This window comes from Girardinichthys multiradiatus, chromosome 17 (genome assembly GCF_021462225.1).
Source record: "Girardinichthys multiradiatus isolate DD_20200921_A chromosome 17, DD_fGirMul_XY1, whole genome shotgun sequence".
In the NCBI taxonomy this organism is placed as follows: domain Eukaryota; kingdom Metazoa; phylum Chordata; class Actinopteri; order Cyprinodontiformes; family Goodeidae; genus Girardinichthys; species Girardinichthys multiradiatus.
Window position 1 is genome coordinate 18831620 of NC_061809.1, and position 27320 is coordinate 18858939.

Below are 27320 nucleotides of genomic sequence, written 5' to 3' on the forward strand. Positions count from 1 at the left end.
CTTTGGACTCGCTCTACTTTGGTCTTCATCAGTTATTCTCTAGCCAAAAAAAAAAGAATCATCCCGAGTCCCAAAAGAAACACTGTAAGGGAACCTGGGTACAAAAACAATTATTTTTTGTAGTATGGAATTGTTTTCGTACAGGATAAATGTATTTAAATTAAGTAAGATTATTCTGCTGCAATGCATTTATTTTAAGCCATTTTAAATTTCCTCACAAGGGGTGCCATAAATGTGTTTTTCAACTCTTGTATGCCTTTATTATTTCATTTTTAACCCTGGCTAGATTTTTGATTAACCAACAAATAAAGGAACTAAACTCTGCCATGGCCAGCTGTAGTACCATCAGTGTGTTGTCGGCTCCATGACCGGTGGTCGTCTTGGACCACAAAACCCAGTGGCTCTCCCTTCTGGAGGTTTTCACCATCAGCTTTAGATGGCTTCCATTGTTCCCTAAAACAGATACAATTCAGAAAATATTCTAAGCCTGTCCTGTGAACATTTACAGGCACATCTCAAAATATTAGAATATTGTGCAAAGTTCAATATTTGTTGTCAATCATTTCAGAAAATGAAATTGACATAAATTCTTTACGCATGTGTTGAAATATTTCAAGCTATTATTTCTTGTAATTGTGATGATTATGGCTTACAGATAATGACAACCCATAATTCAGTGTCTTGGAAAATTCAAATATTTCATAAGATTGATAAAAAGGGATTTTTTTCAACAGAAATGTCAAGCTTCTGACAAGTATGTTTATTTTTGTGAAATTAATACTTGATTGGGCCTCCTTTTGCATAAATTACTGCATCAATGTGGCAAGGCATGGAGGCGAGGCAGCTTGTGGCTTTCATTACCGATCAATGTCTATATAAGGGCCGCAAAGGAATTTTGCTCCAGCTGGATGGGTGATAAGATGGCCTAGATTCACAACAGGTTTTTTGGTTTAGGTCCCATATTTACCCTTTTGGGGCCCACCTACATATGTTGGCTGGCAGTTTATTTTCATAAAGCAGTTTTATGCAGGCAATCACACATTAATACAAATTATTTGAGCTAAATGTAGAGTTGTAATTAACAAGCACACCATCAGACAATAATTTCTTTCTACCTTTTATATTAACAAAACTTGCCTTAGAGGCTAGCCTGCATCAACTCTAAATAGATGGGGTCATTATGTAAACCACACATATCCAAGGTCCACTATGCTTCCCACATTGCCTACTCAAATAAGCTCTATGTGTAAACGTTGGTTGTGTCAGTGATATTGCAATATGTTGTGGCCTGCAGTCCTCATGTTTGCAGGCAAAAGTTTCCATCGCTGAGTTTACATAAGGTGCTGCGAGGAATAGAGGAAGGAACAGACTGAAAACAAGCTGGACCCCGTTCCAAAGGTTTGTTACTTTGAAAAAGGTAGTAAGATCAGTGGAATTAATCCATATAAGAATGTTGACTGGACAAGGGATTTAAAAGACCTGCTCCCATTGTCTGAAGTTGACCTGGTCCCCCGTGGAGGGCCAAAAGGAACAAATTAATTAAATAAATATATCATGAAATAAACAAATGTGAATGCCCCATGAAATAAATAAATGTCCCATTAAATAATTAATTGTACCATTAATTTATTTAATGCATCTTTAAATATTTATGTATACTAATAAATTATAAAATGCACAATTAAATAATTACACGTCCCATTAAAGCTGCAGAAGGGAGTTCTGAGAAAAATGTGGACATAGCCTTAAAGTTTGAACTAGCACACCTTAAAGGTCCGTCCCCCTTGCTCGCTGGTGTGCTACTGCCCTCCACAGTTCCTCACCCACAGTGGCGCCTGCTGCGAATGCATTGGATAGTAAACAGGTCCACCGAAGACGGCAGATAAACAGCTATGCCACATTTACTGGTAGGGACAAAACAGCAGCGATCTGCTTTACATTGACTATGACCTGCCCATATTTTGACCTCAAACCAGCACAGTGGCAATCTCTAGCGACGGTACACATGGGGTGGGGTGTGAGCAGCGCCAACACAAGCGTGATTGACACAGCTAACTGGCTCACATCTTTGTGACCGGCTCAAAGTTTTGTGACTTTATTGTGAGGATGACAGTGGACTTCAAAGTGATGCGCATCACATCAGATGTGGAGTAGGAATTTGTTCCCTCTCCAGTAGCGATACTGGAGAAGGAACTAATTTTTTTGCTGCAGTCCCAGAACTCGTGGGTTTCATCCGAGGCTCCAAAAATTCACCTCTGCTGTCAGATACACCTGCTTTGAAACCTGAGGTTGAAGCCCTCAACAGAGTCACAGCAGACTGAACAAACAAGGCCAAAAAAACAAAATCGGACGATGGTGCACATGCGGGCAAAAAGTCAAAAGCAAAAAGTGGGTGACCTGTGATGGCCCAAACTGAGGCACTGTGTGGTTCCATTGTTTGTGTTGGGGACTTACTGTCAGTCATGCCTGTCTCTGGAATTGTTTATTTTTACCATACTTTTTCTTTATTTACAATTTTTTATTTGTTATATATCTGTATTTGCACATAGTGCACTGTAACTGGCCTCTCAAGCGAAAACATTCTTGACACCCCCCTGCAGACTGCCACTGGGGTGGATGATGCCATCACCTACCTCTTGCACTGAGCTCTGACCCACCCACAGAAGCCTGGATGCACTGTGAGGATCATGTTCTTTGATTTTTTCTGTGCTTTTAGTACCATCCAACCGGGACGTCTGAGGGACAAGCTGGAGTTTTTAGGAGCGCACCACCATCTGTCCAAGTGAATACTGAACTACCTCGCTGGCCATCTGCAGTCTGTGAGGACACCGGGCTGTCTCTGACAGGCTGGTCTGCAATACGGGGGCCCCTCCGAGCACTGTGCTAGCACTGTTCTTGTTCACCCTCTACACTGCAGACTTCTCGGTCAAATCCCCAGGTTGCCATCTTCAAATGTTCTCAGATTACTCTGCCATAGTCAGCCTTTTTAGAGGTGAGGGCGACTCGGAGTACAGAGCGCAGAACCATCTCCTGATCAATGTGGGGGAAAACCTAGGAGCTGGTGGTGGATTTCCGTAGGTGCAGACCCACCATAACGACACAGATGAGCATCCAACCCATCTTGCAGCAACAAGTTTTGTCAATTTGTCCATCAAGAAACAAGGAGGCACTTAACTAAATAAGATTATTGATTCAGTTTAACTGCATTAAATGGCCTCCTTTGGAGTGGAGCTCCGTTTTCTACATATACACAGAAAAAGGATTATGTCAAAACTTTAACAAGCTGCTATACAATGAAATAAGGGTGACACTATTTAAAATGGCATCTCTGTCACGTTCTTTAGACTGAATATGATTTATTTTCAATAATTCTCCTTTAAAATCCCAAACTGATTTAAAAATGCCGACAGGGTGACACTCACTGATCTTTGGTTTCTCTTGCTGCTTTGGGGCTCTTGGAGCATCCAGTGGAAATTATCTGGTGGATTCGTGTAATGCTTCTCAGCGATGGGGATCAATTAAGGAACTTCTTCCCTATTGAGATAAAACTGAAATCATGTTCGAAATAGATATTATGTGTTTACTCTTTTGTATTTGCTGTGAAAACTAAAAGATACTGCAAATGAACTTAAACTCGACATTTTAAGTGTTCTGTGTTTGTTCTACTTAAACTTGTCCGCACACAAATTGACAAGTAAATTCAATTCAATTCAATTCAGTTTATTTATATAGCGCCAATTCACAACACATGTCGTCTCAAGGCACTTCACAAAAGTCAGGTACATACATTCCTATTAATAACTAACCATTGAACAGTGCAGTCAGATTCAGTTATTTATTCAAATTGGATAAAAAGTTTTTCTGTCTAAGGAAACCCAGCAGATTGCATCGAGTCAGTGACTTGCAGCATTCACTCCTCCTGGATGAGCATGTAGAGACAGTGGACAGTCACTGGCTTTGACTTTGCAGCAATCCCTCATACTGAGCATGCATGTAGCGACAGCGGAGAGGAAAAACTCAGTTTTAACACGAAGAAACCTCCAGCAGAACCAGGCTCAGTGTGAGCGGCCATCTGCCACGACCGACTGGGGGTTTGAGAGAACAGAGCAGAGACACAAAGAGAACAAAGAAGCACTGATCCAGGAGTACGTTCTATGGGAAGGAAAAGTAAATGTTAATGGATGTAGCTCCTTTAGTCGTTTCACCTAGAAAGAAAGAACAGATAAACTCTGAGCCAGTTTTCAAGGTTAGAGTCTGAAAGAGGGCACATAGAGTTAGTCACAGTAAAAGCTCAATCAATTGCCATGTCTAGGAGAGAGAAAAGGTTAAACACTAAAAGACAGGGCTATGTGGATCATCGGTAGATGGTGAGCATTAAATTGTTGCCAACAGAAGCTTGGAAGATGCCCCTCTCCAGAAAGGTGTCACAGGTAGACACAGAGCCAGGCCAGGTGTAGCTTCTAGGAAGAGAAAAGAGGGAGAACATAAAGTTAAAAACTGAAATAACAGCAAATAATGCAGAATTAGAGAGTAGTGTGAGAATTTAGCGAAGAGGGTGAAAGTGGTCATTATGTCCTCCAGCAGCCTAAGCCTGTAGCAGCATAACTACACAGATAGCTCAGGATAACCTAAGCCACTCTAACTATAAGATTTATCAAAAAGGAAAGTTTTAAGCATAGCCTTAAAAGTAGACAGGGTGTCTGCCTCACGGACTAAAACTGGGAGCTGGTTCCACAGGAGAGGAGCCTGATAAGTAAAGGATCTGCCTCCCATTCTACTTCTAGAGACTCTAGGAACCACCAGAAAACCTGCAGTCTGAGAACGAAGTGCTCTGTTAGGAACATATAGAACAATCAGATCTCTGATGTATGATGGAGCTAGATCATTAAGGGCTTTATATGTGAGGAGGAGAAATTTAAATTATATTCTGGATTTAACAGGGAGCCAAAGAAGGGAAGCTAAAATAGGAGAAATATGATCTCTCTTTTTAATTTTCATCAGAACTCTTGCTGCAGCATTCTGAATCAGCTGAAGGCTTTTAACTGCATTTTGTGGACATCCTGATAGTAAAGAATTACAATAGTCCAGCCTTGAAGTAACAAATGCATGGACTAGTTTTTCAGCGTCACTCCTGGATATGATAATTCTAATTTTGGCAATGTTCCGGAGATGAAAGAAGGAAACCCTAGAAACCTGTTTAATATAGGATTTAAATGACATGTCCTGGTCAAAAATAACACCAAGGTTTTTTACTTTATTATCAGAGGTCAATTTAATGCCTTCCAGGTTAAATGACTGACTAAGCAGTTTCTTTTTTAAGGACTCCGGTCCAAAGACGACAACTTCTGTCTTGTCTAAATTTAGAAGCAGAAAATTTCAAGTCATCCAAGTTTTTATGTCTTCAAGACATGCTTGTAGTCTATCTAACTGGTTGGGTTCATCAGGATTCATGGGTAAGTAAAGATGAGTGTCATCAGCGTAACAGTGAAAATTTATCCTATGCTGCCTGATAATTTGACCTATTGGAAGCATATATATAGTAAAGAGAATTGGCCCAAGTACTGAACCCTGTAGTACTCCACAATTAACCCTGGAGTTTAAAGATGATTTATCATTTACATGAACAAACTGGAATTTGTTGGACAGATAAGATTTAAACCAGCCTAGCGCTGTTCCCCTGATCCCTACAGCATATTCCAGCCTTTCTAAGAGAATATTATGATTGACTGTATCAAATGCAGCACTGAGATCTAAGAGGACAAATACAGACATAAGTCCATTATCTGAGGCCATAAGAATATCATTAGTGACTTTCAGTAGAGCTGTTTCAGTGCTATGATGAGCTCTGAAGCCTGACTGAAACTCTTCAAACAGGTCATTGCTGTGCAAATGAAAGGACACAATTCAGGGGAAATTAATATGCCCATGAACCACTAGATGGCAGACTTACATAATGACATTTAAGATGGCCAAGTCCGATTGCAGCAGAAAATGATAGAAGCCCCTTTGTGTTCAAATTCAGTATCTCTTGTGGACATATGTTTCCCTCAAGGGCTCTTATGGACTCTGAGTGTATTTTGATATTTTTCAGAGATCATTTGCACATGAACAATTTTTTGTTTTAAGATGGCAAATGATTAGAAATGCAGATTTTAAGCTTACTGTGCTCCTGTAGTGTCTCCTATAGTACATTTACTAACAGCTGCTATTATAGTGCATCTCTGTCTCTTTATGCAAATACACCTGGAGTCTATGTGGCACGGTCTTCCAAAGGCAACAAACATCAGTTAAAAAGGGAAATAAGCCTGATGCTGTAACTGAAGTGAAAGATGACTCTCGAGATGTATAGAGGAGATCTGGTTTCTCTATCCATCGCTGCAGCAATGATTCAGCAGGAGGTTCTTTGTAGTTAATGAGGGAAGTCAGGCACTTTAACTTTTGAGTTTGCTTCTGTTGTTTTCTTGTATGTCAGAAGTTAACTCCGTTGATACAATTAGGCTGAAATATGGCACCACTAGAATCGTCACAACAAAACAAGGCCCCATATAGGCACAGTTCTGCTGTGCGACTAGTAAAACAAATTTCATTTTTGTTCCTTGGCTTTTGCTTTATATATTTTTTTTTTTACCATACCTTGGTGCAATGAAGAGGTCTTCATAACTTGGACTATCCCTATTTAAGTAATTCATAGCACTTTGAGAGCACCTTTCCACTTTATTAAAAGCACTTTATCTAGCATTTTAACACTTTATTTAGCACTGCACTTTAGGCATGGATTTGCACATAATCATTTGCACACAAGTTTGAACTTTTTATTGAATATTTATTGAGTATTTTAGTGATGAGCATGTAGCCTTTTGTTCCAGGCTCTGCACAGCTGCTCCTCATTAAGAAGTGGGGTGGGTGTCTGTGAAAGGAGAATTGTTAGTCAGAGCAAATAAGGTCTACTGTTTTGAAACGTGAGCAAATGTTTGTGTAAAATCTGTTTAAAAGTGTTATTGAAGGAGAAGTGTTGTGCTAAAGAAGTGACTCATCTGTCTTTTCTGTGTCCTCTCCAGGGTGTTTGGACAAATACTTCCCTGGGGGATTAAGACACCATTTATAGGTTCCGGGAGAGACCATGGAAAATGTGGGGGGATTTGTGCATTTAGTATTTGTGAGGTTTTATGGTGTTTTGGTGTGTAGGTTTAAAAAATATAAAATATTTATAAAAAGTAAGGGGGAATATGTATATATTTGATAAAATGTATGTTTGAGTTGGAAGTTGTGAGATGTTAAATTCCATGTAGAAAATGGTTTAGTCCTTTTATCAGCTGTGCCTATTTAAGGCTGCAATTGTGTCTTGTTAAGGGGCTTGATGCTGTTAGGCTGAACAGTGTGCGCCTGAATAAACCAACTGCTACTTCCACCTTCCTCTGCCTTTGCTATTATTTCTCACTGGCAATCCAGCCGCAAAGGCCACCAGGTAACACTTGGTCATGGATTGTACCACATTCATAAAAGCATTAAAGAGGTCAGGAGGGTATGGAGGCAGAAGTTAGAATGCCTGGGCATTGTTTTGAAGCTGGTCCTGCAGTCAGGTCAGCCAGCAGGTTTTATATCCCTCATGGGGTTTGAGAGAACTCTGTTTCCTCATGTCTAGATACAGGTTTAGGTAGAGAGTAAAATGGCCTGCACTTGTATGGAGCTTTCATCCAAAGTGCTAAACACTACAGTCATCCATCTACTCATGTACACATTCACACACTGATAGTGGTAGGCTACATTGTTACTGATAAAACTTTACTCCAGTCTGTAGATCAGACAAGAGTTCTTAAGTTAGTTTCAAAATACACTTTAGGTATCAGTTCCCTGAACTGGATATTACCATAGCAACATGTTATATAGTGCCTTGCAAAATTATCAATGGTTTTACGTGGTAGATCAACACAAAGTAGTGCGTTAGTGTGAAAAGGAAGGGAAATGAGACATGGATTTAACTTTTTTTACAAGTGAAATCTGAAAAGTGTGGCCTAATCTTGCTTTGAAAAGTTTTACCAGCCTTATCCCTGACCTGTCTGCTGTCTCCCTTGGTCTTCATGCTTCTGGTTGTTCTCTAATGTTTCTAACAAACCCCTGACCACTTTGCAAAACAATATGACCTTAAATTACTCATTGGTGGACTCTGTTTAACAATGATGTGACTTTATGTGATTTACAGGTGTTAGAGTAAAGTTGGTAGGATATAAATGCACTCCACACATTGCGGATTTTGTTTGTGAAAGGTTTTGAAAACTGTTGACCATTTTCACTCCGATCCATAAGAATCCACTACTTCCTGTGTACTATTGTGTTGTTCTGTTATTTCAAATTTCAATGAAGTAAACTGAAGGCTATGGTTGTAAGTGACAAAATATGAAAGATTTTAAGGAGTAAAAATGTATTTTAAATGTATGTTCTTAATATTGTGTTCTTGTATCTCCATTCTTGTCACTTCACTTCTTTTAATTTTTGAATTTTTAAAGGCTAATAGATGCAGACTTCACAGATATTCTAATGTTTCAAGTGGTTGTTATAGATTAAATGTCTTCTTAAAATCTCTAAAGAACACTTATGGTTAGGTTATAGATCAAGTGGGAAAACAACCATCTTTCTGTGGGAAAACAGTGACAGGAAAGCACTAAGGATGCCACACACAACATGTAGCTGACATCCACTTTAAGGTATTTGCTGACTAATCTGTGGGAAGTGATGTTGCCTGTTGGTTTTAGTCAAAATGTGTCACAGTAAAAGGGTCACTGGAAAGAGTCAAATCAGCTAAAAAAAAACGTTACAATCTTGATGAAGCCACTGAAACTGCTCAGAGAGAATAAGTAACACATTGTTGATTGCACTGATGCAGATAACCAGAATCTTGCATGTGAAAAAAAAATGACTTAGGAATGCACAGAAAAATCAATAGGAGGAAGCAAGTGAGCCAGACACATATAGTCATAGAAACAATTAGGACACCTGATAAAATATTCAGTTATATATTTTTTGGAAAATAATTTAATTTAATTGTGCTTAAAAAACAACAGTTAATCCAGCTTTACTCATTAAGCAAATGATAAATAAAAATGTGTTATCTAGCTGAATAAAAAGTTATATGTAGTCATCTACAGCCTGAAAAGAGTCAGACTTTCACTTTCATCTGTGAGATATCTAAAGTTTTCCTTGCAGGTACATTCTATTTCAAGTCACCACACAGCATCTCAAAAGCGTAAAGGTCATGGGCCTTGCAGCGCAATGTTTCACACGCAAATTGGGATGTATAGAAATGGACATTGCGTGAAAGTGTGCTGTAATTCAAGCAAACTTTTGACCTGCTGTAACAATGTGAAGCAACCACACGAACCTTTTCAATTGACAATGACAAACTTTTAAAAACTACAAACCAGACATGGAAATGTGGGAGTTAGGTTTCTCCTACTCCCTACCTCTGCTTTAAAGCAGATCTCAGATCATTCCAAACCCAAACTCTAGATCTCACAGATGCTTCCAGGTTTTCTTTGAATGCCTGGTAACTTTGGCACTTCAGTGGGAGTTTCAGCGTTGTGAGGCAGGTTGAAGCGACTGGCAGAGTAATTTCTGGAGATACTTCAACATAAAGGTGCTGGGGGGGTATACTCCAACCAGTCCAGAACTTCAGGAGTTGTTGTAGTTCCTGAGAAGACCCTACAAAGACAGTCATACCTTTTTGAAGTTGACCCAAACATCATTAGTCACTGTTTCACTGTAGAGTGCTTTTAAAAAATTGGACTTTCTACAGTAAAATAAAACATTGTCCACAAAATGTTATTTCTCACCAACATGTTTCCATAAATACGAACTCGATGTGAATAATCAGCAATAGCTCAAGGATATGAAGAGTGTTCGGAATCGGATCTGTTTTAACGTGTTATCTGACCTTTTTCAATGTAATCTCTCAAAAAGCCTGTCACCAGGCATGTCTCCTCCACGTTGCTGTGGTCATCCTCATCCTCACTATCTGGCATTGGCCAGATGATCCTTTTCAAGATGGTCTAAGAAGTAAAAACATTTTCAAAGACTATCAGTTAAAAAGGCATATCAACAGAGTAGAGCTACTTTGCAAATATCACATTCAGAAAAGTACAGATAAAAAAGGCAACCTTAATTGTATATAAAAGTGGAGGATTTTTATCGGAAAGATAGAAATACAAATGTTACACTTAAAGCAGTATTCTAATTACAATGACAATTACCACAATGATATTTATGTAAACAGTCAGCAGTTTCTTATTAGAAGCCAATTACCTGAGTCCATCACAATTTAGATACAGTTGCTGGTGAAAAGAAAAGACACTATAACACTAGTGAATCTGTTTTACAATATACATAGCATAATTTGGTTTGGTTGAAGTACTTTTATTGTTTTTTACCCAATAAAAGGGTGGAGAATTAAAAAAACGACATACAAGGAGGTAGCCTAACTAATGGGTGAAATTTGTATATGCAAAATTTCATATATAAATATATATATATATATGTGTGTGTGCATGTGTGCGCATAAGTGTGTGCTTGTATATATATATATGTGGCTATTTCAGCAGCAAAAAAAATAATACAAATAAATAATAGAATAATTGACAAAAAAAGATAAAGTATTTAATTTCATTTATAATTATTCATATACTGTAGAATTTTCTCTGCCAACCACCTCCTGTTGTTATCGTTGATGGGAGGAAGATCCCAGCCAAAGGCTAAGTTGTTCACCTCACATCGTTCCTGTGGGGCCAGTTCTCTCTGACTATGAAGCTGCAATTAATAAAGTAAGGCAACGGTATTTCACTTTTATGGTCTATGCTTTTATGTTAAGCACAAAGTAAACATATTTGCAAGAAAGAATAGGAATAATCAATTGAAGTGAATTTAAAAAACATTTGTGTCATGACAATAAAAACAACTTCACACACCATATCAAGGACATCTGTATCAGGGCAGTCAGCAAGCTCAAGTGCAGCAAACTCCTGATTACTTCCAACAATTAGCTGCAACATTGCTGGACTCAGTCCAGTCAATCGAAGGCCTCCATGAATAAAAGAATGTCCTATGGCACGTCCAGCTACTCGGAAAAGGTCTCCATCAATCAGGGCTTTGGAAGTGGATGGGACCTTGTGATCGCCTGTCCCATTGAACAGAAGAGTTCTGCCAGTGTTCTCTGAGAGTAAAAAAAAAAACAAAAGATACAAATAAAAGCTGATTTCTGCTGAGACAACATTATCCTGAGGTTTATCAGTTGCAGTTCAAGGAAATATCTAGCTCTGATAATGATTTACATAGTGTCACACAAACAGATTTGGGTGAGTCAAAATACCAGACATGAGAGAAGACAATTTACAGTTAAAGAACACAATGCAATGTAATGCAGTTGTCAATTTGAGATCAATTTTGGGCTTTAGGGCCAACTAATCAGAGCCAATTCATCCAACCATTACTTGTGTTTGATTAAAATTGTTTGGTTTTTTTTTAACATAAAAAACAATACAATAAACTTATTTTAAAACTCACCAAAGTCAAGGTTGAAACCAAACTGGATTTTTTCCATTACTATAGACAGGAAATGCCGTTTTACACCATCTCCAATAGCTGCATCACCTGAAATACAAGGACTTACCCTGTAGACTTAATAGGACTGTATATATAATGTAAGAGTCAATTTCAATAGGTTTTATTCCTAGCTCGACAACTTTCCGAAGGTGCGCCTGATCATGGTTGTTGTGACTGCTGTGGTAAGGCACATCTGGATTAATCAATTTGGCATGTAATGTAAAACAAAAAAAATAAAGGAGCTGCTTTAACCTAAGGAAGTAGTGGAGCAGGGCATAAAGACTATTCAGCTAGTTAAAGTTTTCACTTTAGTTTTAAGTTGTAATCACTGTTCTTGTTAGAAATGTTGCAGTAAAAGGCATTTAATGAAAGATACCTACCAGTCAGTATAACAGAAAATGGGCTTGCCCAGTCAATTCCCGTTTTTTGTAGAAAGTCAGAATCTCCCTTTCACGATCTTCCTCGGTGGATCCGAGGTCAAGCCAGGCAACCAACCCTGGCTTGAGTTCAGCATTGCTGAGCAAGTGATGGCAAAACATGTTGGCTGCCTTGTAAAAATCAGGCTCTGTTGTCCATTCTGAAAATCAATTACCGTATTTTCCGCACTATAAGGCGCACCGGATTATAAGGCGCACCTTCAACGAATGGCCTATTTTAGAACTTTTTTCATATATAGGGCGCACCGGATTATAAGGCGCATAGAATAGAAGCTACTGCAGTCAAACGTTTGACTGGGGTTGCGTTATGCATCCACTAGATGGAGCTGTGCTAAAGAGAATGTCAACAAAACAGTCAGATAAGTCAGTCAGTCAAACTTTAATAATACACTACAAACCAGCGTTCTGATAACTCCATTCACTCTCATGGTAAGGTCTCCTCTACATAGAATTCTATTGAATAGAGCCAACCGCACGTTAGGAATGCATTGGAGTCTATGAAGTTGAAGTAGAAATCAAACGTTAGTTAAAACGTGAAAGGGAACTTTTCCTTGATTCAGTAAACACGTAAAAGAAACAGTTTGATGCACTAAATCAAACGTTAGTACTGTTAACCTTTCCTGTTTCTGTCCCCTGACCGTAGTCTGATGACACAGGGGAGACGCTTTCTCCAGGGCCGAAGTTACTAGTTTCCTCGGGGTTAACTTCCTCACTCATACGTTGCTGAGTTGAGCATGAAGAAACAGCATCAAAACACTGAGTTGTTGACGAGATTCGGGGTTCTTTTTAATGACTTTGCAGCACGTAAAAACACAGGGCTTACAGACTCATACACCGCTGCTCCGGTCGCCGTCTCTACCCACCCCACACACACAATAATACCGACGTCACTCCTTCACTCTTGATTCTCAGCTACGGCAGCACACAGCGCCACCTCTGTCCGGAGGAGTAATGTCAACATCTTCCATACACACACACGAAACATACACCCCACACACTGAGCTTCTAATCACATATAGTTCAGGCAATTCCTGCAACAGTACATTCAAACGTTATACACACACAAGTGGTGTTGGACTAGGAGTAAGCACAGTACAGGTGTTTACCGCTATTACTTCGGCGACACCTCTGACTACGGTAGCCGTAATGCTGCAAGCGGTGCGGCTTTGTAGTTTACCAGTCGTACTGAAACATTTTGACAGAGCGCCGTGTACAACCAGTATGGATCAACCAATTAACCAATTGATCCATATATAAGGCGCTCCGGATTACAAGGCGCACTGTCATTTTTTGAAAAAATTAAAGGTTTTTAAGTGCGCCTTATAGTGCGGAAAATACGGTAATTATAAGTGAAAACTGGAAAAAAATATATTTTTCAAAAGTTTTTTTAGGACAGCAGCTAAAAGTTCCTTCTATTTTGTAAGGACAATATAAATATCAGTACTTTTATCCATTAATTGTTTATGGTTATAAACAATAAGACAGTTGCACCTTCAGAGCTACTACTTTGATTTTCTTCAAGTGGATTTTGGTTGCTTGATGAGCTAGCAGCAGCTGAGGTTCCTGCCTGGGTATTCTCAAGGGTTTCTTCAGCAGTTGAATCTGAGTTATTTTTCCTTGGAGTGATAGCAGGACATTGTCAATACACTAAAGGAATCTAAAACATCAATAATAGTTCAGTGTGTGAGACACTGATAAAATAAAAATTTTTTTTTGGGTCAACTGATGTTTTAGGAACATAAAATGTCTGTAGGTCTTCACAATTTACACTATACAAATTCATGTATAAACAAGAAATATGTCTCACCTTTCACAACAGTCATTGTGGCCTTGAATCTCAGAGAAGCTAAATATCTCTGCACAGTAGACACATTCCACCAGTGGTCCAGTTGTTTGAGGAGTGAGGGTCAAACTGGGAGGATCCTGGCATAAATGAGACAATAGTAACAAGTAAATATGCATCACATAATGAAACATCTTTCTTCACATTAGAACTTAGTGGACTTTGTACAGACATATTTCAGTTGTGAGGGTTATTGGCTGGGGATTTCTTTGCCAGGGATTTCATACTCCAGAGAATCAAATACTACATAGTACTAGAAATACATAATACTACCTGCATGTCAATATCTTTTTGGAGTGGCCTTATGTAAATCACAGCTGCTCCCACTCCAAGTTCTTTGCTACACAGGCCCTCTGGAGTATACCCATTCTGTGGGCAAGGAATGATTTCCAAGACCTTGGACCTTGTAGAGCCCCGGCTCCGCAGGTGTTGAAACCCACCACAGTACTTCAGTTGTGGAAAGTTCAACTCCATGTGATCAGAAAAGTCAGATGCACCACAGTATTTATCTGAGAAACAAAAAGGTATTGTAACCAGTTTAGGGGTAAAATGTAAACATTTAACTTTATTACAACATCATGGTGTCCTAAAATTAGATAGCTGACCAATTTTTGACATTTAAAGTATCACAGGTAAGGCATTGGTCTTACTGACTGATGGCCTCACAACTGGTCTAAATGTCAATAACCCCCTGCACTTATACTTTAATTTCTTTCTACTTTTAGGTAATTATGTCTTAACGTAGTTTACTTTGTTTCAAGCACATGGCACATTACAGACAGAAAGCAATACACATGGGTTTTGTTTTATGTCCTTTTGTGTCCAGTTCAGTATGTCTGTTTTGTCTTTTGTTGGGCAGTTACATCATTGGTTTGTTCAGTAAACTCACTTTATATTAAGTTTGTATTTCTTGTGTTGGGTTCTGCTAACCCTAACCTCTTTTGGGTAAATAAAACCCCTTTTTTCAGTCAGATATTATTCAATACATACTTGTAAGCATACCTGGGAATGTGATTTTCCTTTCCCCTAATCCTGCCCTTTCAAGCGTTCTTTTTGCTGCTGCGGTTGGGATATCACTGTCCTTTCTTTTAGCCAGGCAGAAGAACGCGTGAGTGTATGTGGTCTTTTTACATTTTTTGGTCCTGGTGGCTAGTGAGGTTGACTTCCGTTGTACACCTCATGCAAGGTAAGGACCAAACAACCTCAAAACCTCAGCTGGAAGAAATATGGGTTGGAAAGCAGAACATAAATTCAACTGAATTGAACTTTATTTTGAATATGTTAAAAAGAAGAAACAGAATTAAAAATAAAATAAGGATATAGTGTAGTTATACATAAACATATGTTGGACCACTTGTTTGCTGAGTATTGGATTATCTGCACGTGTTGGACGTCAATGTGCCCCTCCAATGGCATCGGCCATTTTGTACCCAGGACAGCCCGCTCCTACATATCCCATCGAGCATTGCGACTGATATGACTGGGCGTCCCCAGTCTGACATCACAGGATGCTATATAGGAGGCGCTCATGTTTGAAAAGACGCCTTCTGCTGGAAACCAGATCTGGTGATTGAAGCGCACCACTTTAAGAGAGGAACTCGGTGAAGAGTTTCATTCATTCTCTCTCGTTGGACAACAAACTATTCATAACTGAAGTCTGTGGACTAAGAAGGCCAGAGGTTTCACTTTTGCCGATTGAAGACGTGAGTTAACACGTAACTGGAGACACGGAGCTTCGGAGAGACGAACCGCTACCGTGTTTAATTTTCAAGTCGACTTTGATGGTCAGATCATATTTTTCCTTTTTGTCAAGACCAAAGGACAAAGACTGACCGTTCCCCTGAAGTTAATTGTGGACGCACAATTAACTTAACCCCACGTTTCCTCGCTCGAATTCCCTCACTCGGAAGAAGACGACACAAGTAAACCCCATTTCTTTTTTTTAATTTCTTTATTAGAAGGCCTGGGCAGGGTCAGAGGTTGTAGAAGCGATCAGAATCGCTGGTTAGGATCTCATGTGTTCTGAATAATATGTGCATGTAACCTTGCTTGTTGAAACTTCGATGTGTTATGTTGATATCGGGATCCGCCGTGTCCCTCAGAGCTGTTTGTGTTTACTATCTGAACACGGGTGCGTTACAAGACTGGACTGTTAAAACGACCTCATGGTAAAATTCTCCATTTTACCTTTGTCTTCAATCTCACTGTGCTAGCTTGCCGCCAAAAGTTATCAATCCTTTGTGATCAGGAGTTAGGGGGGAAGTTTTATGATCAGAAGATCATAAAAGACACTCTAAGCTGCACTCCAACCCCCCACCAGTCATCACCACACCCCCCTTTCATATCCTCTCCCTTCGTCTGTAGTGCCATAAACTGCTGGTTGACTCAATACATACCCACTACCGTTTGTTGATTTTGCTTATTTAGATGTTGTTTACCCCTGTGTTTGTAGAATTTTGCATGTTGAGTAGGTGACAATTAATAAATATTCACATAGATAAAGAGAGAGCGTTTGGTGTTTCATTGTGTGCAAAAAGTGATGTGTCAGTCAAAATAAGGTTCAAGTTCCACACGTTTCGGCAGAAACGGTCGATTAAACAGTGACATCTCCGGCAATAGTTATGAATTATTATGGAGTTTTTAACGGTTGTAATTGTCAGAGGCGTTGAGCCACAATTACAACACTAGAAACATATCTGGTCTCGATTCGGAAATGAGGATTTATGGTTAAGAAATTCATTTTGTCAGATTATGATTTGTAATTATAATAAGCTTGTGAGGATGTCTCTTCATTAGCTGTCTTGCAGTTACCTGAATGTTTTGGGTCAAAGCTGACTGGTATTTACAACTAGTCATTATTTCATCCAACTTCACCAGAAGCCTAGATCTTTCTGAACATAAGTTGAGAGCACATTGGTTCCATCGACTACCTATGGGATGATGCTCTTTTGGTGATGTGGAGTGTTGTTTTTGTGCCAAACTTACCTTTTTGAAATTGTGGGCAAAAGTTATTACGGTAGAATAAATTCTTCCACAGGGATTTGCAAGATTTTAGCCAGAGGAATATGCAAACTGAAAAAAAAACCCAGAGTGTAATATCAAGTCAGTTAAACGTCTACAATATTGATCTGGTCAATTTAGTAGGTTGACATAAAAAGACATAAAAAGAAAAAAAAACTCGAATATCTCATTATTATTTAGGAGAGATTGTTTTAGCAGGTTGTTAATCAGTGTAAGCTGTTTTGGTGTTAATTAAATTAAGAACACTGACAAACTCACATTACCAGTTTGAACATGTGCATATGGACCTGGTTTGTCCACTTACCCCATCTCAAAGTTTCATCCATCTCCTGACTATGGTGGACAGGACAACCCAGTGGCCAGAGGTGGTTTCTTTGTTATCGACAATTTCGGTGGATATTAATTGGGCTTTCATCTCCTCCTGGGTGGCTTGGTTTGGTGTGCATCTGGACCTGACTTCGACACAGGTCCCCAGTTCACATCTGACATGTGGATTTCAGTGGCCAAGAACTTGGGGTCAAGCTCCATCGCACCACTGCGTACCAGGTGCAGAATCTCATAACAAAGATGAGGGTCGAAGCTCAGCTGAAGAGCGGGGAATCCATGACTGGAGGTCCTTAAAAGCGAAGCCTCAGAGGATGATTGATTGAAGACACATGCGGATCTGACGCTGATTGGATGGAGGAGAGACGCACGGTGGAGTCATAGGATGGCCAGGGAGTGGAGGTGAGTCTATCTTTGTCAAAACTCAATTTTCGTAGGAAATGCAACTTTTTGTGGTCGTTTTTTCATCAGAAAAACGTGAAAATCTGACTGTGTGTAGACCTTTATATCCACTGTATTCAACCAGAAAAGTCCCATTGATATACAATATCTCTTTTACCAGGGAGTTCTGCAAGGCTGCAATATTTAACAAATAAAAATGTAAACTTTCACAGGAAGCTTTGTAATCTTAAACTCAAGCAATTATAACGATACAACAAAAAAATAAAACACTCAAGACACAAAAAGAAAAAACACAAATATCTCATTATTATTTAGGAAAGATTGTTTTGGAGTTTTGCATTATTTGGGATAGGGAACTCTCAAAATAACGTTTGGCTGGGTGTAAAAGACAGAAGAAAAACATCAGCAGATATCAGCAGATCTCAGCAATATATAAATAAAGAATGAGGTAACTTTCCCATCAGGGCTCTTTGAGTGATAATGGATGACTTCATAATATTTTATGAACATCCCTGTGCCTATCCCATCATCATCAGGTTGATTAAATCCATGTAAATTAGTGTACTCCCCATAGTTTATTTCAGTTCTTTCTTGCTTTAAACATTTTACCTACTTTGGTTGAATATAGAAAATCTATCTTCCTTTTTCATTCACAGTAAGGTTCTAGTCAGGTGTTTTTTGGAGCATGGCTGTGTATGTGTATTTCTAAACCGTGAGCTCATAAAGTAAATTTGACTCAACCCTTAGATGTTGCAGTTTTGTGTATATACCGGAATATAAAAAAGCACCTTTTTTATTTATGTTTGATTTGCAGCCAAGTTAAGCTTGCTAATTTTTGTTCTGTCCTCATAACAGCTTTAACCATGGCCACACACCTCTAATATATTTCTCTTGGATCTCAAATTTTAGGATGACTACAGTGGTCCTGTTTATGTAAATGCACGAAGGATGCAATTATGAATGAAGGATTTATAGGAAATAGGATAGAGTCTGGCAGGATAGGTAGCAGTTTTCATTAATTCCCATGGCAACTGACAGAATGGTCTGTTGGTGGGTGTATAAGACCAGAAAAATGTCCTCTTAAGAAATTGCATATTGACATACACTGATGGTTAGCTTGGGTTTATGGATCAATATGAAATAGTATTTTTCTCTAAACCTAATAGCTGGTTGTGCTATCTTTGGTGGCAGCATCTATCAATATTTGTCTAACATATTGTGTAGGCCGCTCTGTAACCTTCATTTTGCTTTTTTTGTGCCCATCAGATGTGGACTTAGACTGATGGTCAGATAATGAACAGAATTCAAAGTTCTATAACTCATGGCATGTTGTCCAGGCTGAATACTTTACTACCACCACAATGTTTGACTGTTAGCATGATGTTCTTTCTATGAAACGTTTTGGTTATTTGTCTTAGTGTTTGGTTTAGTATGTTGTATTAGTATTTTGGTGTAGTAGTTGGTTTCAGCCAGTGAGATAAAGCTCTACTTTTATCTCATCTGTCCACAGAATATTTTCCCAAAAGTCTTTGACATAATCCAAAAATGTTTTTTGGCAAATGGGTAACAGTTCTTCACAATCTTTTTGATCAGCAGTTGTTTTCACTTTGGAACTTTCCAATAGTTGCCATTTTTGCCTGGTCTCTTTTTCCTGGTTAAATCATAAACACTGACAATAATGCGCTTTAGATGTTGTTCTGGGTTCCTCTGTGGTTTACTGCAGTCCCAAAGTCTTAGAATCAGCTTGATAACCCTCTTCAGACTGATGGATGTCTCTCTGTTCTTTATGTTCCCTACATTAGGGCATAGCTTGTTTTGGAGATCTCCTATTCTACTTCATGTTGTCTGACAGGTTCTATTTAAGTGATTTATTCATCTAAATGGTCGGGCACTTGTTAGGGCTGGCTGTAGCTAGAGAAATTGAACTCAGCTTTCCATAAAAAGTGTTAAATACAATTCACTAATGACTTAAGGTGGTAGTTTTCTTTTCACATAAGGCCTGGAGGGTTTGGACAACATTTATTCCTCAGAAAATCAACTCATCATTTATAAACAGCATTTTTATTTTTATTTATTCAGCATATTGTCCTTATCTGATTTAATACCTGGTTTTAATGATCTGAAACAAACAAGTGTGGTAAAACAAACAAAAACAGGAGAATTCTACACAGGGCAATTAGGTTTTTACAGCACTGTATTTTATTTTACCATGTATTCAATAAATTTATGGTTGCATGCTACAACATACCATGAATGTACTATCTGTCAGTCTTACCTATCAGAGTGGGTAAAATGTCATATAGCTAATTTATGGGGTATTTTGCCTGTGGTAACATGTATCCAAAGCTAAAGTGGTATTCTCTCAGCTCTGATACTTGTTGCTATGCCAACGGAGTGAACAGCTCAGTTCAATATCTCAATTGTTTAGTCCAGAGAAGAAGGGAACTCATCAGCACCCATTTTTAGGAGAGAACAAACTTGACAACCCTCTAAGCATGTTCACCCCTCATTAGTTCTATTCCATTGATTTCACCCCTTGTTTCTTGGTCTTAACAGGCTCCAATCTGTACGCCTACGGGCCACCTGCTGTACCAGTTGGTTTTTCCATTTGTCAAGCAGACAAACTGACAGATGATTGGCTCGACAGTGTGTTGCTGTGAATGTCCCAAACTGACTTAAAATCTCTGTAGGATCTTTGTTCCTAAAAATGTATGTTGATGTACTGTACATTTTGTTGGCTTCTGCAGTGCAAAGCGAGTGAATGTGTGTGTGTCTGTGTGTGTTTGCTGGTGTGAGAAAATATTTCTCTCTCTTACAATTCCCACTCACTCTGGTGTGACCCTGGCTCTAGCTGGATGTGGCTAATGAGAACTATAAATATCCTGGAATAGACCTGGCTGACGCTCACATGACCACCACTTCTGCACAAGCGCACTCTTATTCATCCTGTTTCTCCCACAGAAGATGATAGAATAAGAGGGGGCAGAAGGAGGTAGAAATGATTACATTATGAACAAAGCGTTTTAGAGGTCTGATGCAGACCTTCTTCCTGGCACTCCTACCTTCATGCGTTTCATCCTACACTTGCCATTATTTGCTGGACTAAGACCTGCATGCCTTCAAGCCCAAATAACAGCAATGTGTGGGAGTTTAGACTCTAGTCAATAACTGTGTTTGCATGAAAAACAACAGTGATTCGAAGAGAGTGAGAAGAGCTCTGTGGGTGGAGTAGTGACGAACAACAGAAGGCCTGAAGCATTAATTGCTGAGCTAAATAGCTTACGGACTGATGGCATGTAGCACTGTGTTCCTATTTGAAAAAAAAAACAACAACAAAAAACGCAGAAAAATAATGGTAAATAGGCATTGACCAGAATGATTGTCTCACAGTTTAATAACCTTGAGTAAAAAAGCAACAGTTATTACTCAGTATTGCAACTATGACATGATCTCATTGCTTTTATTTAAAACAGAAAAGCAACAGTCTTCTTCCTTGCCAATAAATTAGTATGCTGGTTGTTAGGGTTACACTTCTGCCATACATTATAACAATATAGAACCACTTTTCATGTGTTTGTTGTGCAAAATGTTTCACTTTTTTATGTTCTATTCTTTACAGATTAACACAAGCATAACAAGCTGGTATTAGGATGGTGATTCGGGAAGCCAGGCTGCAGTTGGTTGCTTAACTGACATACTGATCATAGCTTGCCAACTGTAGCACTGAACCACCACATAGCCATTGTATGGCACTAATGCCTGTTGATTCATATTCATCAAATACCGAGGTTCATGAGCAGTTCATGATCAGTTACGTTCAATTGTTTTGTTTGTGCTCTATTCAAATTAACAGTATAAGCTCTACCTTACTGCTAAACATAAACAAAATAAGTGTTCTTTTATATATTTCAAAATAAATTCTGCCAGAATGCGGTTAACAAGACTGATCGATATCACTTCTTCAGATTTCACTTCATGACTCTCAATATTTTCTATAAATTTCCAAACAGATACAATTGTCTGGGAAAAGTATAGTAGTCTTCCTTTAGCCAGCTGATTAGTAGTGCATAGCAGGATTCAGGGGAGAGGCTGGTAGATGTATGTTCCATACATCCAGTGAAAACCTTAGTCACTATGGTACTTTCTCTGGCAAGCTATTTAAACTATTTTAAACAGTACAGAACATATGACGTTTTTTGTTTGTTTTGAAACTGTAACTCTTTAAACTTCTTGCTTTGCCAAGATACTAAACACTTGCCCTGACTGCTTTCAAAGAGGATAATCTTAACAAATATGTATGGTTTTGCCATCCATTAATTTGCTTAAGACTCAACCACCCATCTAGCCATCAGTTTATCCTAGAATGCAAAAAAAAAAAAAAAAAAATAGAAAACAGAGATCCTTCTCCTGAGTGAATCTTTCTAGGTCCCAAGAGGTATCTCAAATTATTCCCAAGCCTAAAGGGGTAAATGCATTGTAACTGCTTCAGGCTTGGAAATGATTTGAGATACCTCTTGGGACCCTGATTAGTGCTCAGAAAACCTCAAGACAGGAGCATCTGGGGAGCATCATATAGATGCCCAAAACAATCTTACCCTTTTCATCTGAATCCAGATGAGCAGCGTCTCATCATTCTGTCTCTAAGGTGCACCCTGGCAACCTGGCAGAGAAAGGTCACAAGCAAAGCAACACCTCTCCAATTCACGGTTTCAAAAATGTGTTTGTTCATTCTCTGCAGTACCTTAGAGTGAACTTTCCCAGAAGGCTGTGTAATGTGATCCTCAGTTATTTGTCACACAATATTTATTCTCCTTTTTTTAAAAGACAACTTTGCTATGCCAATTTTAGTGCTCCGTGTAACATTTAAGATGTTTGCCAGACAAAACTCCACAAAGTCCTCTACCTCACTGTTGGGTAGTGATCTGTAGACAACTCCAATGCTCTCTTTCCCATAGATTCCAAGGCACAGGGTCTCTAATCAAACTAAATTCCAGGTACAACAGCAAAATACTGCTTTGATTTATATCAGGGAGGCCAATCACATCACTACAGGCAAATCCATCAGTGTCCACATTTGCCCTGAAATGAGATTCAATCTATGAGCTAAACATAATCCAACATTAGGAACTCCTTTCAGGAAACCACAGAGATTGCAAGAGGATAATTTGAATTGCTTTTTGATGCATAATGAAACTTTGTCTGCTGCAGCCTTCTTGTTCACGAGGTACAAATCCAATAGTGTTGCTAAACTGAGTCCATCACAGTAAAATCACCTAATTAAGATGTCTTGATGATTACACAATGATTTGAACAGACATTTTAAATCTTTTTCTTGCAGACTTATTATTTGAGGTGGCTTTCAAATGATGAGTCATAATCCATTATTGGCCAGAGATATTACATATGTAACAAGTAAAATGCAATTGCTACTGGATCTTCAATCCATATTGTGGATCTCATAACTTTATACAGAAGTCAGGCTTAGATTTTTTTGTTTAGTTATGTTTAAAGCCTAAAAACCCAATTACTCCAGCCTAACAGCATGATTGATGGTGACATGTCCCTGCCTCTTTGTTATTCATTGCATTAAGTTGGGTTGTAAACCAGAGATGAACTGCAAGTAGTCATTTTTCTGGTGGCATAAACATGATTTTTTGTTTGCATAAGTCCATCATGTTCTGATTCACTTTTAGACCCACATTCGGAGAGAACTCAGACCGGACTCAGTTTTAGAAATTTTATTGTAAGGAAACGTGGTTGGTTGGTTAAGTATCTGTGGTAGAAATGTCAGGGGTTAGAACTGGAATGTAATTGGTGGCAATCATATTTGGAAATTGTTATATTGATATCTTAATGTCTTAATAGGTGGAGGTTGCTCTGAGAGGAAAAAGGTTCAGTTTGGCTTAGAGATGAGGTGCTGGGCATGATCCAGAGATTTCTAGGAAGTACAGGAGGTCAGTGGGAGACAGATGTATGGTTCATGAGGAGCTTATGGAAAGGTGAGAGGTGGGCTTAACAGTGTCTTGGACCTGGAGCAATTGGGAAGGAAATCAGCTCAAGGATTTTGGTTGGGTAAGTAGTTTCCCATGTTTGTTCTGCAAGAGTGGAAAGGACAAAAACATGAATATCCAAGCATATTTCAGGACAGCTCTATTGGTTGACTTGACCTACTACCGGTAGTGGTTGGCCATCAACCACCAATTGACCACCAGAGAGATCCTTAAGTATTCTGAAGTAGATGAGTTGATGGCAGTCAGGTGTGACTGCACCACTCAGTCAAGGCCACACCTCCAGAAACCAGTCACATACTCAAAAACCATGACAAACTCATTAGATAATAGCCTGTTTTGAACCATCGCATTTACTCTCCATATACCTTTTAGCCGATATCCCTGTAAACATTAACAGCCTGAAATTGATTATTGGTAACTATGAGAACTTTATATTTGTCTTTTGTTTTATATCATTGAATAAGAAAAATAGTTTATGCAAAACTGTCTATTCATCCATGATAACATTTATTTTAATAACTTGCTGCTTCACCAGCCAGTCACATTAGGATTTTGCACAATGGATTTATTCAGGGAGTCTAAAAAACCCAAAATAAGGATGTATATAATTTAATCAAATTGGAAATTTAACATTTATAATAACTAATGCCAACAAAGTTTAGATTAGAGATTTCCCTGTAAACGTTTTCCACTTGATTACCTACACATAAGTTCTAATATATGTTTAATATACAGTGTGTTTTGAGTAATTTCAATCTGTTTGGATACTTTACCAGTAGAGACACAAAATGCGAATAAAAAGGTAAACAAAACCACTAAGACCTTGTTAGTTATTAATATGAAATTGTCCTGAAAACCCCTCACTGCATTTTAATCATGTTACTGTTGGAAAGCTAATGAGCTGTCACAAGACCAATGCAAGACGTCTGGTTCCTTTTAGAGAGTTCAGAAGTGAAACGAAAAGGGAAATGAAAATAACACATGACAACAGACTGCACACTGACTAAAGCATCTGCCTTACTTTGGTGGCAAATTCCCGAGTCAGTTAAAAGTCAGAACATGGAAACTTTAATTTCTGTGATTAAGTCACACTTATGACTGATGAGTAAAACTTGGCAAAAAGAATGCAGTTAAAATTTATTACATGCATTTCATGCAAAAAGTGGAAAACAGTGCATGTTTTTTCCAGCTGACCCATCAGCTTATTCCTCTGATGTGCATGGCCTGCTGGAGCGCTCTCACAAGACATTACATGAATAAAGAATTAGCTATGCATGTTAGGTCTATTTTATGTTTTATTTTTATTTTTTTACCGTGTCCTGTCCGGCAGAGTAGCGCTCAGAATTGTTGTCTGAGTGCCAAGAAGTTGCCCAACAGATTTACTTTCACAAGCAGAGCATCACAGCTAATGCTTTAAAGCTCTGCTTGATATTTATAAAAGAAACTTTATTATAAACTTCTTTGGGAATATTTCAATTGTTACGGACATGGAGACTGAAATTAAAAAGAAAAAAGAAGCTCAAAAAAGAGACAGATGGGGGAAAAAGGGGAGAAAAGGAGGAAAGAGTGGAGGAGAGAAAGAAGGATGAAGAGAATACAAGATTACACCCTGCTCGCTTATACACCTGCAGCTGATTTTTTTTTTTTTCTTTTTAACAAAATAGTACACGGTAATTCTGAATGTAAAATGTACTTAGTGAGAGGTACAGCCCAATATAGAACATCTGTGTATCTGTCAACACCTGAAGCTTAACACCTGTGAGTATGGGTGTGGACGTGCTTTTGTATACAAGGTTTCTCCACAAAAATATGCAATAGCGAGTGTGAGGACCCACTGGCCTGCCCTATGGTCCCTGGACGGACACTGAGGAGATCCGAGCCACAGACATCTAAAGGCCCCCCAAAGCACAGGAAGCCCAGGAGAACCACTGCTGGGACTACCACAACCCCCCCAGAGAAGAGCAGTGGAGAGTCCCAGGGGAACCACCCAGCAGCGACAGTGCAGAAGCCCCGGGGAGCCGCAGCAACGAGCCCACGGGCCCTGCCGGCAGCCATCCACGCCCGAGCAGATCCAGCCATGGACCCAGAGGCCCAAGACCCCGGGACACACCACCCCCCAAGCAGAGGCCCGACAAAGCCCAGGGGGCCAGGCCCCGGCAAGCAGCCACCGGGAGTGAGCCAGCACACACCAAAGCACCCAGCCCCGGACACCGAGAACCACAAGTACACCAGCGGGCAGAGACTCCAACCACCGGCAGGTGGTGTGGCGGGGAGGAAGCTAATCCAGGAGAGGGAGCAGTCCAAGACCCAACTTGTCGCAAAAAAACACACACAGTCACAATCACCCACTCCAACCCTCATGCATACACATAAAATCACTCACACCCAACGTAAGGATAAACAGCAATGGACGTCATACACTCACTCACACTCCCCATGCATACTCTATACTCCCAGGTCCAGGCGCCGGTACCCCCTAGGGGCAACCAGCCCCTGGACCCAGGAGGTGGTCCCCTTCCCTCCTGGGGCAGAGGCAGGCCCCCCCGCCCCCGAAGCCAGTCCCCAACAACCCCCATCCACCTCCGGAGAGGGGGCTATGTACAAAAGAGGGGTCCACATGGCCCAAAGCAACCCACCAACCAGAGCCGCCCCAGGACGGAGCAGTCCCGACCCCCCAACGAGCTCCGATCCCAACCCCATGAGTCTCCCACCCCCAGTGAACCCCAACAAGAACCTCCCCATAGGGCCACCCCCAACAAGGACACCGATATCGAACACATCCCCCCGAACCCAAACGCCACGAATCCCCACCTCCACAGGGGCACACCCCCATAGGTGAACTCCGTGGCCGAGAAGCCGATGAAGCCACACCCACACAGCGCAAGCTCCACACACAGCCCCTCTCTAAGAACCCCCAGCCAACACAGTGTTTAAACGTTGAAAAGTTGCTGGAGCATTGCACATGCCAAAAGCCATCACAGTGTATTGTAAAAAACTGGCGTTACAAAAGCAGAGACTTCTGAAGCTTGCTTAGTAGGTGGAAATCACTAATAACCTTTGAGTAAATCTAAGGTACTCACAAACAGGGCATTCCCAGTGTCAAGGAGGTAAGCATCTATAACTGTGACAGCATTTACCTTTCGGAAATCATTAATGAAATGATGAGAACCGTCAAGTTTCACCTGTATCAAGCTTGGGAACTCCAAGGACTGGAACTGGGTTTAGCAAACCCATGTTGTAAAATGTTGTCTGTCTCACTCTTCATCAGGGCTCTTTTTACTGGGTTCACCCTGTAGGGATGTTGTTTAATAGGCCTAGCATCAGCAACATCAATGTCATGGTCAAGCAGGGCAGTGCAAGTTGGGACATCCTTGACTAAGGATGGAAACTGGTGTACAAGTGATAGGATATCACTTCGTTGACTCTAAGTTAACTGTGTAAGATGGCTAGGTAAGACTTTTTTTTTTATACAAGGTTTCTGACAATCTATGGGACACAGTGCTAGACCATCCTCACTAGGTGTAGCTGTATCACCACTTGTCACTAGAAAAGCTGAAACACTGCTAGGCTGTGTTTCAGACCTGTCTGGGAAAACTGTTGGAGTTTTGGCATGAGTGTAACATGGCTTTAGCATATTCAAATGACAGACCCTAGTTTTTCATCTTCCCTCAGGAGTACTGATTACATAATCTG

At 39.7% G+C, this 27320-nt stretch overlaps 1 protein-coding gene across 3 annotated transcripts; it reads right to left on the bottom strand.

Moving 5' to 3' along the window:
- On the bottom strand, window positions 1-24988 carry LOC124883157. Of its 3 annotated transcripts, XM_047390112.1 has the most exons (13): window positions 22212-24988; window positions 17195-17790; window positions 16855-16941; window positions 14872-15084; window positions 14143-14378; window positions 13834-13949; window positions 13518-13642; window positions 11551-11637; window positions 10956-11200; window positions 9929-10043; window positions 9459-9696; window positions 3423-3534; window positions 1-453 (listed from the first exon to the last, which is right to left on the bottom strand). In XM_047390112.1, the coding sequence occupies exons 5-12, from the start codon at window positions 14341-14343 to the stop codon at window positions 3519-3521; spliced, it is 1143 nt and encodes a 380-aa protein (XP_047246068.1). In that variant the 5' UTR covers window positions 14344-14378; window positions 14872-15084; window positions 16855-16941; window positions 17195-17790; window positions 22212-24988; the 3' UTR covers window positions 1-453; window positions 3423-3518. The 3 variants fall into 3 exon arrangements, with proteins under 3 accessions (XP_047246068.1, XP_047246069.1, XP_047246070.1); XM_047390114.1 differs by lacking the exons at window positions 1-453; window positions 3423-3534 and adding an exon at window positions 10700-10797 and having other exon boundaries at window positions 9663-9696; window positions 22212-24984; XM_047390113.1 differs by lacking the exons at window positions 16855-16941; window positions 17195-17790; window positions 22212-24988 and having other exon boundaries at window positions 14872-15579.
- Window positions 24989-27320: the final 2332 nt, after the last annotated feature.